At 40.6% G+C, this 15,528-nt stretch overlaps 1 protein-coding gene across 3 annotated transcripts in view; it reads right to left on the bottom strand.

Moving 5' to 3' along the window:
• Nucleotides 1-7,484: 7,484 nt before the first annotated feature.
• slc4a4a (solute carrier family 4 member 4a) overlaps nt 7,485-15,528 on the bottom strand; it is a 65,951-nt gene continuing 57,907 nt past the window's right edge. For 2 of the 3 annotated variants that reach the window (XM_085476444.1, XM_085476443.1), the window contains one exon: nt 10,312-10,374. Coding sequence is in view for 1 of the 3 variants with exons in the window: in XM_085476445.1 (XP_085332571.1) it covers nt 10,266-10,374 (109 nt within the window). In the remaining 2 variants the exon portion in view is untranslated. Of the gene's footprint in view, nt 10,375-15,528 lie in introns of all 3 variants that reach the window. The other variant, XM_085476445.1, reaches the window with a different exon arrangement.

Here is a 15,528-nt window from a genome sequence, read left to right as displayed (position 1 = left end):
CTGTATTTCTGTATTACCTCCAGCCAGTTCTGCAGGGTGTGCGCACACGGGTGCTCTCAAGATTAAAATTAAGATGATAATATACAGTGTGATGTTTTAACCACGAGTACTAAAGTTTCTGTCCCATTAAAACAGTGTAATTATAAAAACACTAACACACGCTAATGATGTACTTTCAGAACTTCAGAGAAATTTCTGCTGCCCCAAGGCAATAATCCATCATTTTAACTGAATAAATGTAACATCTGCGCAGCCTGATTCAATTATTTTTCAAGAGCAAACTGTCCGACAGCACTAATGTGACATCTAGGTCTGCCCTCAATGTCATTTCCTCTTTAAAAACGTGTCCTTACCTGTGGTGACTGTAATCCATCCTTTTAAAGCACGTTTTCAGTTTCTTTGGTGCATCAGAAATTTTTCTTGGATGCTTTGAGGTTTCAATTATTTTACAGCTGTGTTAACTACCAAAATGTCTTCAACTTCTTCTTCTCTGGTGCCTTTTCTGTTAATCAGTGTAATAAAGTTGACACACTTGGTAATGAAGTATGCTGTTTTACACAAGTCACCAGAGATCAAATCTCCTGCCAACAAATTCCAGTCCCATATCCCAAAAGTCTGATCCCATGTAAAATGTACATTAAAGACAATGATTTGCAAATCTCATAAACCCGGATTTTATTCAAGATAGAACAAAGAAAAAGTATAAAATGTGTAAACATTTCACTGTTTCCTGAAGAATATTTGCTCCTTTTGATATTTGGGAAAACGGTAATAAAAAGAAACAGTTTTAGGAACATTTTGCACCTAATCAGCTTAAATGGCATCAAGTCAGAAACCCTACTGGGAATAGAAAAAGAACATCTTAGAGAGCATCACCCATCTGCAAAAAGAACTGCATCTATAAACTGTGGAACAATTTCAATATGATGTTAAATAATGTTAAAATTGCAAAGACTGAATATCTCATCATCAGCAGTGTGAGAGTTGATCAGAAAATCAGTCCTGGATGCCCGTGAATCCTGGACATCAGCTCATCATGGGCTCAGGAAATGTTTGCAAATGCAGGTTAAAGCTGAGTCATACAAAGAAGCAGCCATGTGTGAACATGATGCAGAAACACCGCTGTCTTCTCTGGGGCAAAGCTCATTTCAAATTCATAAATGACCTGGACTCTTCATAGCAGAAGGGTCCAGGTGCTGAACTGGCCTGAACAGACCTTTCACCAACCAACAACGTTCGGCTCATCATAAAACCAAAAAGCTACAATCGTCTATCAGACAAGAACAGGACACATTCCTCCTCCAAAGGTCCAGCAGCTGCTCTCCTCAGTCCCCAGATGTTTGCCAACTGTTTTTAAGCCGTTTCTGTCACCAAATTTTCAAAATACTGAAATACTGATTTCTTTTTTAAGTTATACATAGTGTCCAAACTTTTTTGGAAGTAGGGTTGTGAATAAAATAAAATGAATGAAAGCTGTGATTTGTTTGTTCTGGTTTTGAAAACTTCTGGAAATACATTATATTATTGGGAGCAGCGGATCTGTGGTTCGGCCCTCAGACTGACAGCTACGTTTAATGTTGAGAAACACTCGGGATTCCCAAAGGATGAATCCTACTAACTGTTGCCTCCTGTATGTTTCCTCTAGTCCTGCTGTGAGGTTGGCACATCAGGGTGAATTTCAGATCCAATGGCGTGGCTTCCTTTGATCAATAGTTATGTAAATCAGTGGCGATATATATATCCTGAAGCTGTAAACATATTTCATAATGAGTCTCTCGGTTTATTCTGTTTATCTCATTTGCTTTTTGTCCTACTTAATTACAGAGCTATAAAATTTAATTCTTGAGGATGACTCATGTTTGGATGATGCTCAATACTTTTCCATGTTGACACTGACCTAAAATAGCAGCCTCAGAGTTTATCAGAGCATCAGGGTTGTAGACGTTGTGTTTTTGTTGGTCCTCTCTCCCTCGTCCTCGGGGCCCCATCTGGGTTCACTGGACGAGGTGAATATCTGCGCAGCGAGGCAGGCTTAAATTTAGTGATAACATTCCCCCCACTGTCACAGATATAAGCGGCATAAACAGGACAAAGGCTTGTGTCAGGCTCAAGAGTTGTTGTGGTGACAAAGTGGGGGTTTCATGGATCTGGAGCAAAGATGTTACTTTACTGTACAATAATCTCTCCACATAAGTCCCACATCACGCAGACGGACTTCATCAGACTAAAAATGTAAACTTTGCATCCCAGAGGTCATGACACATTTCTCAGTGGTCCCAGAGTCCCGGGCCTGTTGTTTTATTGGTGTTGGCAACTCCTAAAACACAGTTGCTACATAGCGTCACAGGATGGTGCCTCCTTTGCTTTTGTTGTGATGAGTAAGAGGGGAGATTTTACACATCTACATGTTCTCCCATCTGACCAACAGGGAGTAAAAGAAGAATAGATGTGAAGAGAAGGGGTCCAAACACAGAACCTTGTGGCACACCATGATTTCCTGGGGCAGGAGTGGATCAGGAGCCTCCCACTGGTGACAAGAGAGACGGGACTGAAACTAGGAGAATACAGTACCAGTGAAGCCAAGACAGTTGGATAGATGTGACAGAAGGATGGTGAGAGAAAGGTTGATAAAGGCTCCAAAGGTCCAGGAGGATGGGGATGCTGATGTGGCCAGAGTCAGCAGGAATGAGAAGCTTTTAGTTATTTTTGCTAAAGTCTGAGCACTGCAGTGTGTATGGAAGCCATACTGGAAGGGTTCATAGAGCCCTTATTGGTAACAGAAAGACAGACAGGAGAGATGGAAACTGAGGATGCTGTGAAGCCCAAAATGTCCAAACTAATTTCATCTGAATTTAACCTGTCAATAAACTAATTGTTGACTGCAGTTAGGTTATAATTGAGCCTTCATATTGTGTTCTTTCTATCACGGTTGGGTTTGATTTTATTGTGATTTTGCACCTATAATCACTACATTGTAATTTCCTGAATTAATTAATATAAATATAGTAGAAAGACGTCCTGCTGCAGCAGGCTTGATTTTCAGTGCTTTTGTACAAAATACTTTAAAAGTTCAGTTCAGTCCTTTTATTGAAACAGCTCGGTTGTTTCAGGGTCAAAGACATCAATATAACAATTCCACATACAGACAAAGGGCGAACCTGCACTATTGTCAGAAGGTAGTTCCTTTGTGCTTCAAGCCACTGTATAAAAACTGCAGACTTAGTTATGTCACTACTGTAAATGGAGAATCAAACCGAGGCTCAAATGCACATTTCTAAAAGAAACGTGCAAACTGAAGCTCGTCCTGCAAATCATTCAGGTCCTAAACCTTGCACTCTGTTGTTGTTTGTCCTTTGTAGTTACAGAACATTGAACCTTGAAATAGCTGTGCTGTAAGAACAACCATGAATTTATTGTTAAATCGGTCACAAAATGTTCCTCTTCTTGAATGCTTCCCTGTCAGTGTTGGTCTGTGTTCACACAACAGTGAAATATCCTGACGTCAGCAGGCAAACACATACTGATTAAGATGTGACAGATCACTCGTGCACTGCGATTAATCACCCGGTTTCCTCCGGTGAAGGGACACAACGTCTTAATAATACAGTTTATGTTTATAGAGCTTATACTCATCCTCTCTGCGGGTATACCTTGTTTTTGTTACTCCCAACCTGCCACACAATGAGCTTCCAATTTTAACACATTAAAGAGAATGAGCTGGTTTTTTATGAGGCTGTGTCAGTTCTCATCATGAAAGTAAAAATGATGAGCGTCGACACTGGACAACAAAGCTTCAGCGTCTGCAAAGTTCAATCAGTGCAAAAATGCTTTAAACCTGCATTCTTTCTCATGGCCAGCAGGAGGCAGCGACTCTGGTCGATCATCACGTTTTTCATGTGTTTATGGTCTCTGATCACTAGCTTTAAAGGCCTTTCACACACAGGATCTGTGTGAATATGTTTAGTGTTAAAAATTCAGTTGAACCGCAGACGTTCGGATGAATTTGCAGCATTTATTTTTTCTGACTAAGGTTGATGCTTTTTTGTTTTGTTTTGTCGAATGCAAATAAGCAAATCTGACCAATCAGACGGCTGCATTTGTCCACAAATGTGCTTGTAGCTCAAAATGCACACCAGTACTGCATGTACAAAAGTAAAATAATATTATTTTACCCCAGACACACAGCTAGAAGGACTGTGTTATTCGTGTGGGTGGATCCTGCTCTCGCTCCCCAACTCAAGTGTCACCTCTCTTCTCCTGTGGAGCCTGTGCTCATGTTCAGCCACTGAAATCTGCTCGGTTACAACCTGTACTCTGTGCTAAAAGACACCCATCACACCAGTAACACTGCTAAAGGTCCACATGCCACTCCAGGATTAAAATGAGCCTTTTACAATTTTTTTAGTTAGTTAGTTAGTAGGTTAGTTATTTAGGGTTTTTTTTAACTGAGGAACACTACATGATCATTTAGCAACATCTAAATCACGAGGCGACTCTAACGGGCGCCATAACTTACTGAATGAGATCCATGTTGTATTCAACATGACTTGAAAGGAGTGACTGACACCATATGCCATGAAGAAGATGTTTAGTGAGGTCATAGAGCTGAGAGCCATCATTTGCACAAACGTCTGCATAACTGGACTTCTTTTTGCAGCCAGAGGAGTCGCCCCCTGCTGGCCATAAAGAAGAATGCAAGGTTCATGCCCTTGCCTTCACTGTCAGGACATGGCAGCTGCCTCCTCCTTTTTGTTGTATACATCCTATGCAGTGATGGGAATAACGGCGTTACTTTTTTCAGTAACGAGTAATCTAATTACTATTTCTATCGTTACAACGCCGTTACCATTACTAACAAGAAAATGCGGTCGCATTACTATTTTTCAACAAACAGACGTTTGAAGCTGTCTTCAGGTTACCGCATCTTATATCAGCTGCGCGGAGGTTGCTGTCTATGTAAGTAACATGGGACCGCGGTAAAGTGAGCCGTCATTTGTGAGCCGCGGTCAAGCCAGCCGCCTCCTATCCGCCGCATAAATGTCCTTGCGCTTTTACACCAGTCTTTACGGTAGCGCCTTTTCGCCTTTTCCAGAATAGTTGAGGTCCAACTTTCAACAGATTCCTCAACTACTCAGGATGATTTTTAATGAATTTTCGAAATTTACATAATTGTAGTGTATTGGCTGTATTGAATTGTATATAAATGTCCTTTAATTTCTGAGGAATTTTACAGTGAATCTGGATGAAACTTGGCACACAGGTACAGTAGGTGTCCCAGAGAAGGACACAAAGTTATAATTTGTGTGCGCGCGTGTGCGTGTGACTGTTCGCGCGCGCGCACGTGTGCGCGAGTCTAGGCTTTCAATCAGGATATAAAGCGAAAAGGCGCTACCGTGAAGACTGGTGTAAAAGCGCAAGGACATTTATGCGGCGGATAGGAGGCGGCTTTGGGGATAGGAGCCACTTTTTTGAAGAAGTAACTAGCAACTATAATTAATTACTTTTTCAAAGTAACTTGCCCAACACTGATCCGATGGACAATCTACTCATTCTCTAGGGAATTCACTAACGGTGAATACATGAGGCGTGCTGGCCCCTCAACAAATCAGAAACAAAATTCAAAGATATGTGAAGAAAACTCTCTGAGTTGATGGTATGCTGCTGCTCTTTCCAGGTATTTCCAGTATGAAAATACCTGTAGTGTGTGAAGTGTGAAGGAAATTAACTAATAAATTCTAACTCTGATGTAGTGCCAGTCCCAGTAGATACTGAGATTTCAAACTGTGACCTGTTGGTTTCTGTTTGATCTGCACAGTTTTTGCAGTCACACCATGACCAGGTTTGTGATAAAGTTACTGTTACATCCATGTCTGCTGCACTTTCTAGAAATGTCCTCTTTCATCTGAAAGACGGCTCATGTCAAGCTATGATTTAAGTCTATTCAGCTCATTTAATGGACTTTTTCTTGTCTCTTTCACTTGGCAGCAAACTACCACAATTGCTCACACAGCAATTTAACATAAATTATAGTCTTCAGCTACAGGTCTTGTCAGAATAAGTCTAGCTGTATTTTTTTACCTATTTTCCCTTCAACCTGCTTCCAGCTGAATGCAGCTTCATCCTCACCGGTGCTTTTTATCTCTACCACAGCTCTTTATAGCCCCCTAGTGGAAACAGTGAGCAGTTACCTTTTTATAACCTCTGACACAGTATCAAAGTTGACGTGAAATCATGCTTTTCATGTAATTCTGTAATTATCTCTGCATGTCTGCTAATGAACCGGAAGTCCCTGATTACATGGGAGAGCAGGAATCACACATTGCTGATTAGTGCTTTGTTTTGATGGTGTTTCTAAATGCTGATGAGGTGGATAAGCTGCAGCACCTCTTACACTCTGTGTAGAATAATTAGCTGACATCTGAGAGCACTGTTGGCCAGAGCACAGAGCCAACGGGAGCTTTGAAGCTGCTCTGAAAATGACCTGCAGGTATTTTAAACTGTAGCTGAAGTGACAGAATAGAAGAGCCCTCTATTGTCATCGTACATGAACAATGACATGTTGTTTATGGTCAGAAGACAGTTTTGGAAGAAGACAGAGATTGATAACAACTAATGGTTAGATGCAGAGTGGTGTGTAAACACATGGTGAGCAAAAAGGTGAGTGAAGAAGCATCTCTTCTTCTGCATCTTCCTGTGCTGCTTGGGTCTTTTTACACTTTTCAGTCTTGTTCTCTTGTCACACATACTGTTTTGAACTTTGATAACTAAGAAAAACTGTACCACCAAGTGCAGTATTTACAGTATTATGAAACTTTTAAATTAAATAGCCACACACACACACACACACACACACACACACACACACACACACTGCTCTTTTATTGAAACATCTGTACTATAGTCTTTAATAGCATTCAGCTGACAGTAGAGGGAGTTACATAATCAGTAATGGTGAGTAAAATCAAAAACCTGTGCAAAGAGGACCCTTCCAGCACCATCATATATATATTTTTTACAGACTATTATTTTAAGGTGTTTTCTAGTGAGTGCTTCAGGTCTGCCAGCTTCTTGGTGCATTGCATTATGGGGGATATAGTCCATGAGCACATGTCTAACTGATGAATGTCCTTGAACTTTTTATGTGTCTTAAAGAGATTAAAAGAGATTTTTTAACTAATGTTCAAAAGGCAAAAATGCAAAATCATTAACTGTCCATCACTCAGCAACCATTCACCTCAGACTTTTTTTATCCAGAGTAAAAGTGGTTTCTGATGATTGTTCTGAAGGAAGGTTTAAAGAGCAGTGACTCAGTTATTCAGGTTTCACTTGTTTGTTAAATCACAAAATAGTGACTTAAATTTACTTTAACATAAATAATCCTCAAATAGTTTCAGTTCATAAATGTGACATTAAATGTAATTATGCTGGCTTTTCAATATGGAAGACTTTAATTATCCCCAACATCAGACTGACGAGCACTCGAGTGCTGTTTGATAATTCTCTTTATTTCCAATATACATTTCATTTGAAAAATATAAATTCTAAAATAAACAATTTCACCTATTCTAAAGTCACAAAATGTTAATAATAAAAAAAAAAAATTGCATCAGTATTCCGAACACTAGGATTAACAGAAGATTTTCACGTCGTGTTGTAGGTTTTTGTCCGACACACTTACACAGAATCACACTTTAAACTAACCACTCCCCACAGAAGATGTCCCGGGCGCTGACTCACATTCGTTTCCACTCGCCGCTGCTGACAGCTGTAAATACTGAGGTGGAATATTAAGTATGTCGTGACTCTTATCTACGTCTTTGAAATCTCTACCGTGGCGATCCGTACAGAGGCCCGGAGGTTTCAAATTAAAATGAAAAAAGTGAGAAAGTGCTTCAGTGCACCCATTAGAGATTCAGTGGGGAGATGGTGTCGATCACTGTACTGGAGTTAAAAGATAACCGTGGGTTATTTTTAACCTTTCAATGTGGGTCATGCCAACTTTGAGCTCCATCTTCACCACAGAGACAAAACAAAAACAGAAAACAGCATGTAAAAGCTTTTTGTGTCTATTGTTCAGATCAAACTGCAAGAGTGTGTCGTTCAACATTTAAAGCGGCTCTTTTGTGCTGTTGTTGTTGTTTTTCTTTGCTTATGAGAGTCATCCAGTCACTTTCTTCAGATGTGGAGAACTGAGGCTAAAACTACTTGTTTCAAACAGTAATGACTACTGTAAGATAAATATGGATTATTTATCTTACCATGCAAAGGTAATCTGTAATCTCCAGGAATAAGTATGTTAAAGATGCACAGGGTCTACATCCACCTGTATGTCCTGCTATCTGATGGAGTTATTATTATAATTCCCACCAGTTATTTTGATGGGAAATTATATAACAAAGCTGCTAAAGTAAAATGCATGTCAGGTGAAAGTGGGTGTACAGCAACTCTTTTTACTTAATTACCTGTACCAGGAGCAGAGCACTTTGCTTTCAGTTGTTTCAGTGAGATACTTACTGCAGTTTGGGGGAAATTGTAAAATGTTTTTGCACTGAAGAAAAGAACATTTTTCTTTGTATATACCAAGAAACCTACAGCTGATGCATAATGGGTCAGCTGCAATTTTGTTTTTTCAAACAACCTTTGGAGCTTGTATTTCTCTAAATACAACTTCTGTTTCCTGCCTGATTACTACAACAGAAGGGAAGAGTTCAAAGTTAGCGCGACCCACACAGCAGCCACATTCATGTAATATAAGTTCACATAAACCTGAATTATCCTTTATAACTGGCCAAAAACAGACGAGCAGTCAGAGAGATGCACGCGGTCATTCTGTGGGAAACCGTCTGAAGTAAAAACATTGGAGCAAATATGGAGTTTGTGCATCTTCTGCCTCACTGACATGATGTTTTAACAACTGTTTAAAGGATGTGTGTGGGTTAAACATAACACTCACATGCCCTGTGCACACTCTACAAGCTCAGCAAGTTTATTATGGGGGCCAAAATTAAAATGCTTTGCCTGATAATTAGAAATTTGAGTTAAAGTGAAGAAAACTGAGTCAAACACTGACCAGCAATCAGAGATTCAAAGACATGTTTGACAGCTGACGTGCGCACGGGTCTTTGTGTGGATTTGAAGAAGATAGGATTGCATAACACCGACCAATAAGTCTCTGAATGTAAGCACAGATGGCATGTGACCGTTGTATTACAGCCCAAACACATCCTTATTAAAAACGTCTTCACATCATCAGATAATTCCAAAAACAGCTGAGAAAAACAAAGAAAACCTGCCGTGAACCGAACTGAGCTCGCATGGATTTGATTCCCGTCTCCTCTTTTTCACATTGTTACTTTAAGAATCAATCTCTTATAAGCCACTTAGGTAAAGTACTTTGTGCAGCAAAAGTAATTATTATGATATGCATTTCTAGTTAGAGTTTAAGTTTGGCGGAGGAAAATCGGATGATTATGTCGCTGGATTGTTTTCTACTCGAACAGAAAAAAAATAAGAAATGTTACAAACACACACACAATAAAATCTTTTTTTTAAAGCAAAACAAAAGAAGAAAATGATTTAAATTAAACGAGTAACAAAAGCAAAAGAGTAAAAGATTCAGAAAACTAGAAACTGAAGCAAGTAAAACTGCATCACAAAGTGAGAATAAAAATATTTTCCTCATCTGCACATACAAATGTGCATTGTTAATCTGCTATTAATTTACTTAAATATCTACTGTATTTCCTTCACAAGATATGATCATAGAGTGAATCTGTGTGAATCATTTCTACAAGAGGACAGAGAGAAAATATCAAAACCCCATCAAAAGTCAACACATTGCAATCATTCATGATAAGCACTGAATCTAAAACAAGAGGTAGAGCTATAAAAACATGATTTTCCTGCTACAGGAAAATGTTATTAGAATAATTCGGTTTATATAAAAACTCAGACAGATGATATTTGTATATGTTTATATAAAAAGAGCAGGTCCATGCGTGGTCAGAGTGAGCTGCAGCCTCGGTCGGTGATGCGTAGGAGGAGTTGCATAGAAGAATATTCAGGGGTTACCTTTGTAAGCAAAGACTAGCTGTGGAGCTGTGAGAGAAACGTGGTGAGGAAAGACCATATAGCGTGCAGCGTAATGCTTCTTCTAAAGCGTGCCGCTCTTCACAACAAAGTCTTGAAGTCATGAAGGAGATCGGAGTTAAAAGAATCACCGAAGGTCAGTAAAAAGAAAAGTTGTGCTGCAGGTTGGTGGAGATCTACAGAGATGTTTCGGATCCTCTGCTCTTCCAGTAGAAAGTGTTATCATCGTCTGGGTCCATGTCTATTCTAATCTTAGGCACAGACTTCAGCGGACTCATCTCAGGGCTGAAACACAAAAATAAAATATTTTAAGTACATGTGTGCAGACGTAGTGCGTCGACTATATCATCTAGGTGTTCGGGGTCGATTAGATGAAGCTTCAGCAGACTCGCCTGCTGCATCACTTTTCACTTCAGTTTTTAGGGTGTCTTTAAATTCAGCTCTTTCTTTTCTTTGAAACAACGCAGCATCCTTCTGTTCCTAACACATCATCCTGTCCTTATCAGTATTCAGTAGATATCCAGGAGGATTTCAAAGTTTTCCTGTAATTTTTTGGGAGCAGAGTAAATATGACAAAGATCTGATAGATGCCCACCAAAAAAATCATGCTCACATCTCAAAGGTTGTACCCGGTGATTATTTGGCATTGTTGCTTATCTTGGTTACTAGTTTATGTTTAGCTGACTAAACATCTCACTTCTAGGTCACTTTATTGTGGTATTTCACTAATACCTCAGTATAGATCTGATGTTTCCTGAGGTCGTCTGAGCTCAAAACAATTTGCCTTCAGTCTTAGTGGGACAGGATTACTTTAACAGCAGGGTCAGCGTAACGTCATTACTACAATAGATACCCAGGAACGATGCCAGTGATAATAATGAGCATGTAACTATTAAAATGCCTAAAATGTTTTAAAGTAAAATGACATCAAAAAGCAGCCAGCTAATTAACCCTAAAAGAAAACAACATGTGACTGAAGAGCACTGCGGCTGTGGCTGCGGACCAATTATGTCACTGGTTGTGGTTTGTTGACATCGCAGATGTCCTGTAATCGCAGCTGCTTTTCACACATTGTGGTAACAGTGCTGATGGAAGAGGATTAGTGGGACGACTGTGGGGCAGATGGGGTGATGGGAAGGCAGCTTGACCCTGCATGTGCTCACAATGCGCAGATCCTGGTCATTGTGAGAAGTTGCGGACATGATGGAAAAACATAATCTCTCTTAAGCAGCATAATCTTTGCTATAAATATTTGCACACCAGCAGTTCCTGTCATGCCTTTTTAAGACCGATTGTCTCCTTAAAGCTCTTATCAGTGGAACACAGTGTGCATTTATCATGCAGTATAGACTTACAACATCCACACAGCAGATTGATCTGTGTTCCTAAATACACAAAAACACTACAAAATGGCCTAAGATGCAGCTTTAGATACTAATCTCTTACAAGTCACAGGCAAATTTAAGACGAACCAGTTTAGCTGTTATTCAGCTGGTTGCTTTTGATAATCCTGCAGGTTATGTTCCTGCAGACGTTCAATGAAGTTCAACATAGTCAGACTTTGTTAGCATTAGCTGGCTCAATAAAACCATAAATCCCAGTCAGAGATGATGGATGTCACAAAGGTGGTTATCAACTTTGTCTGCATGAGAGAAACTGTCGTGAACTGGCTGTGAAAGGACGCAAATGCAGATAACATATAACACAGCGTTATTAAGTAAATGGAAATACAAAACAACAGTGGGAAATGATAAGAACTAAACACATGTGGAGGCAAACAGAATGACACACAACCATGAGGGAGAACGCGACACTGGACAGAGGGAAACACGGGGCTTAAATACACAATAGGATGATGAGGGAACAGGAAACACATGGGGAACACAGCGGAGACAAATTAGACACGAGGAAGCAAAACGAAACACACTGAACATGGAACGCAAGACTTTCACAATAAAACAGGAAACGAACGCAAGACTGACACTGGAGTGGAGAAAAGGCAGATGAGAGGGAGCGAGGGAACACGAGGGAACACGAGGGGAACATGGATAAACATGGTAGACAGGGGAACATGCAACGAAACATAAGGAGCGAAACAAGACACAAGGACTCACAAACGGATATAAACAGAGACACAGAGAGCTAAACAGGGAATATAGGAAACTCAAAACAGCACTAGGACTACTAATGAACCAGAACATAAACCATACTACAAAATATTAACTAACTCAAATGCTGGGTTAAAAGGACCCAGAACCACGACACAGACGTTGCAGACATTTTGTAAATGTTTCGATTTGATCGTAACAAGCACGAGTGAAAAAGTAACTCAGGCTCATATATTTTACCACTCGTTGTGGTGGTGCTGCACATTACAGCTCTCAATCTTTAACTTGTTTAAACATGATGTTATTCAGTGTGTGACGAACGCGGCCGTGACTCTGGCAGACGAGCTGAACACTTTCTATGCTCGCTTCGAGGCTGCAGCTAAGGTCTCCAACAATGCTAGTGTTAGCGGCGCTAACGGCTGCAGACAGGAAGATACTGCCAGCACCGGAAACGTGCTCGTCATCTCCGAGCATGAAGTAAGGAGAGCCTTCAAAAGAGTGAACACCAGGAAAGCAGCAGGACCAGACGGCATCCCAGGTCGTATCCTAAGAGACTGCGCATACCAGCTAGCTCCTGTGTTCACTGAGATATTCAACATCTCTTTATCTCAGTCGGTGATCCCCACATGCTTCAAAGAGTCCATCATTGTTCCTGTCCCGAAGAAACCCCACCCTGCTTCTCTCAATGACTATCGCCCTGTAGCCCTCACCTCAGTAGTGATGAAGTGCTTTGAACGCCTGGTCAGAGACTTCATCATTTCTTCACTACCAGACACACTGGACCCACTACAGTTCGCTTACCGTCCAAATCGTTCCACAGACGATGCCATCTCTCATCTCCTCCACACATCACTCACTCACTTGGACACTAGAAGGTGGAATTATGTTAAAATGCTCTTCATAGACTACAGCTCTGCATTTAACACCATAATTCCCTCCACACTCACCACCAAGCTGGAGCATCTGGGACTCAGCTCATCTATGTGTCAGTGGATCTCCAACTTCCTAACTGGCAGACCACAGGCAGTAAGGATGGGCAGACATGTCTCAGCCTCCACCACTCTCAGCACTGGAGCCCCCCAGGGGTGTGTTCTGAGCCCCCTGCTGTACTCTTTGTACACATATGACTGTGTGGCCACTACCAGCTCCACCACCATCATCAAGTTTGCTGACGACACCGTCGTGGTGGGCCTGATCTCTGATAACAACGAGACGGCCTACCTGAAGGAGATTAGGAATCTGGAGAACTGGTGCCAGAGGAACAACCTCCTTCTAAACATCAGTAAGACAAAGGAGCTGATAGTGGACTTCAGCACTAAGCAGGAGAGGAACTACCAGACCCCCGTCATCAACGAGTGCCCAGTGGAGAGAGTGGACAGCTTCAAATACCTCGGAGTTCACATCACGCAGGACCTGTCATGGTCCTGTCACATCAACACCGTGGTGAAAAAGGCCCGACAGCGTCTCTACCACCCTAACCCTAACTGCCCTCCAAGGTGCTCAGGAACTTTTACTCCTGCACCATAGAGAGCATCCTGGCAGGAAACATCTTAACCTGGTTCGGGAACAGCACCATGCAGGACAGACGAGCTCTACAGAGGGTTGTGCGGTCAGCTGAGCGCACCATCCGCTCCGAGCTCCCTGACCTGCACTCAATCTACAGCAGGCGGTGCTGGACCAAGGCCAGGAAGATGGTGAAGGACCTCAGCCATCCCAACAACAGACTGTTCTCTCTGCTGAGGTCAGGAAAGCGATTCCGCTCCCTGAAGACCAACACAGAGAGACTGAGGAGGAGCTTCTTCCCGCAGGCGATACGGTCTCTCAATCACACCACCACACAGTACTGACCCACACATATGGTTCTTACACACACACTGGACTTTCTGGACATTGGTTTTGCACACATTGTTTTTTTGCACAACACTGGTCACTATATTCTTCATTTCCGGTTAATACTTGTACAGCTACTGTCATTGTGTATATATTTATTTATATTTAGATTTCTTCATACATTCTTATATAGTTCTATATTGTGTATTTTGTTGTACAGTTATTTTATTTTCAACTTTAATTTATATATTTTATCTTATTCCTTCCCAGTTAAATTTACCCTTCATTCTAATTTGTGTTGTACAGTTATTTCATTTTTAACCTTAATTTATATTTTATTCCTTCCTAGTTAAATTTACCCTTTTTAATTTTTCATATTTATTTCCTATCTTATTCATAGCCTTTTCCTTTTTTGTTTTCTTTAGGTCACGAGCAGTTGTCCAAGCATTTCACTACATATCGTACTGTGTATGACTGTGTACGTGACAAATAAAATTTGAATTTGAAAAAATTTGAAATTTGATGTCTGACGCTTTCCCATAAAGATGGGAAAATTAGTGAAACACACTTTGTTGTTTTATATACTTTTTGCATTGCTACGGCACAGAAACTAAATCACACAAACGGGAAAGTGTGGAAAACTTACATATGACTTTAACTAAAACTCATACAAACAGATGAGTCTCCATGAGACTGAAAATATGGGCTAATTTTGCTTCCAAGTACACCCGTCGGGTCTGAATGCTATAGTTTGGGGCCATAATTATTATGTAGCTTTAATCCTATGCATATTTGCTGAAAATAATAAAGTATTATCTGTGATAATGCAGATTCTGGAGGCATCATTGGCCATTAGAAAGCACTTTGGGTGCAAGTTGCAGCCGAGCATGGAAGATTTCAGTTTGCTGTCTTTCAAAAGGCTTAACAGTTACGTGGCAGCTTAGGTTAGCCAGCATCTACAGATGTCAGTTAATTTGAGTAAAACACAGACTAAGTCACAAAATGTGTTTAGGACAAACTTTATTTATCTCTAAAGCTGTGGAAAAGTAAACCAAAAACAAAATAAAATATTAGCTCACTAAAAAAGAAAAAGTCTCACTGAAGCAGCTCCTTTGTTTTACTGAAGGAAATAAAATAGAGTAAAAACTCTTTTGTGAACATAGCAGAAAAAAAGCACAGCAAAAAACTAGTATTCAGAAGCCTTTCACTTTTTAGCATACAGCATGCAAACAGCATGACGGGGCAGACAGACGAGCTGGCATATGGCGCCCAGCGCTTTGCTTCCCCTTGAGGAAAATACAGTTTAGCCATAGGTAAGCTAATTAGCCTAACTGACCTTTAAAGTTCAGGCTAGCATTACGCGTGGGGATAGTTAGCGTGCCTTCTGACCTTTTGCCATCTCTGATGCCACTGTCTTTATTAAATGCAAAAGGAAATTGGTGGAGGTTGTTTTGTTTCGTTGTCATTTTGTTTAGTCTGGCAGGTGAGCTGCACTGTGACA

The sequence above is a fragment of the Copadichromis virginalis genome, linkage group LG12 (genome assembly GCF_057382275.1).
Source record: "Copadichromis virginalis isolate Kocher_CV1m ecotype Utaka linkage group LG12, C_Virginalis_male_GT1.1, whole genome shotgun sequence".
Lineage (NCBI taxonomy): Eukaryota > Metazoa > Chordata > Actinopteri > Cichliformes > Cichlidae > Copadichromis > Copadichromis virginalis.
Note: the sequence above shows the minus strand (reverse complement) of the source record. Positions and strands in the feature narration are given on the sequence as shown.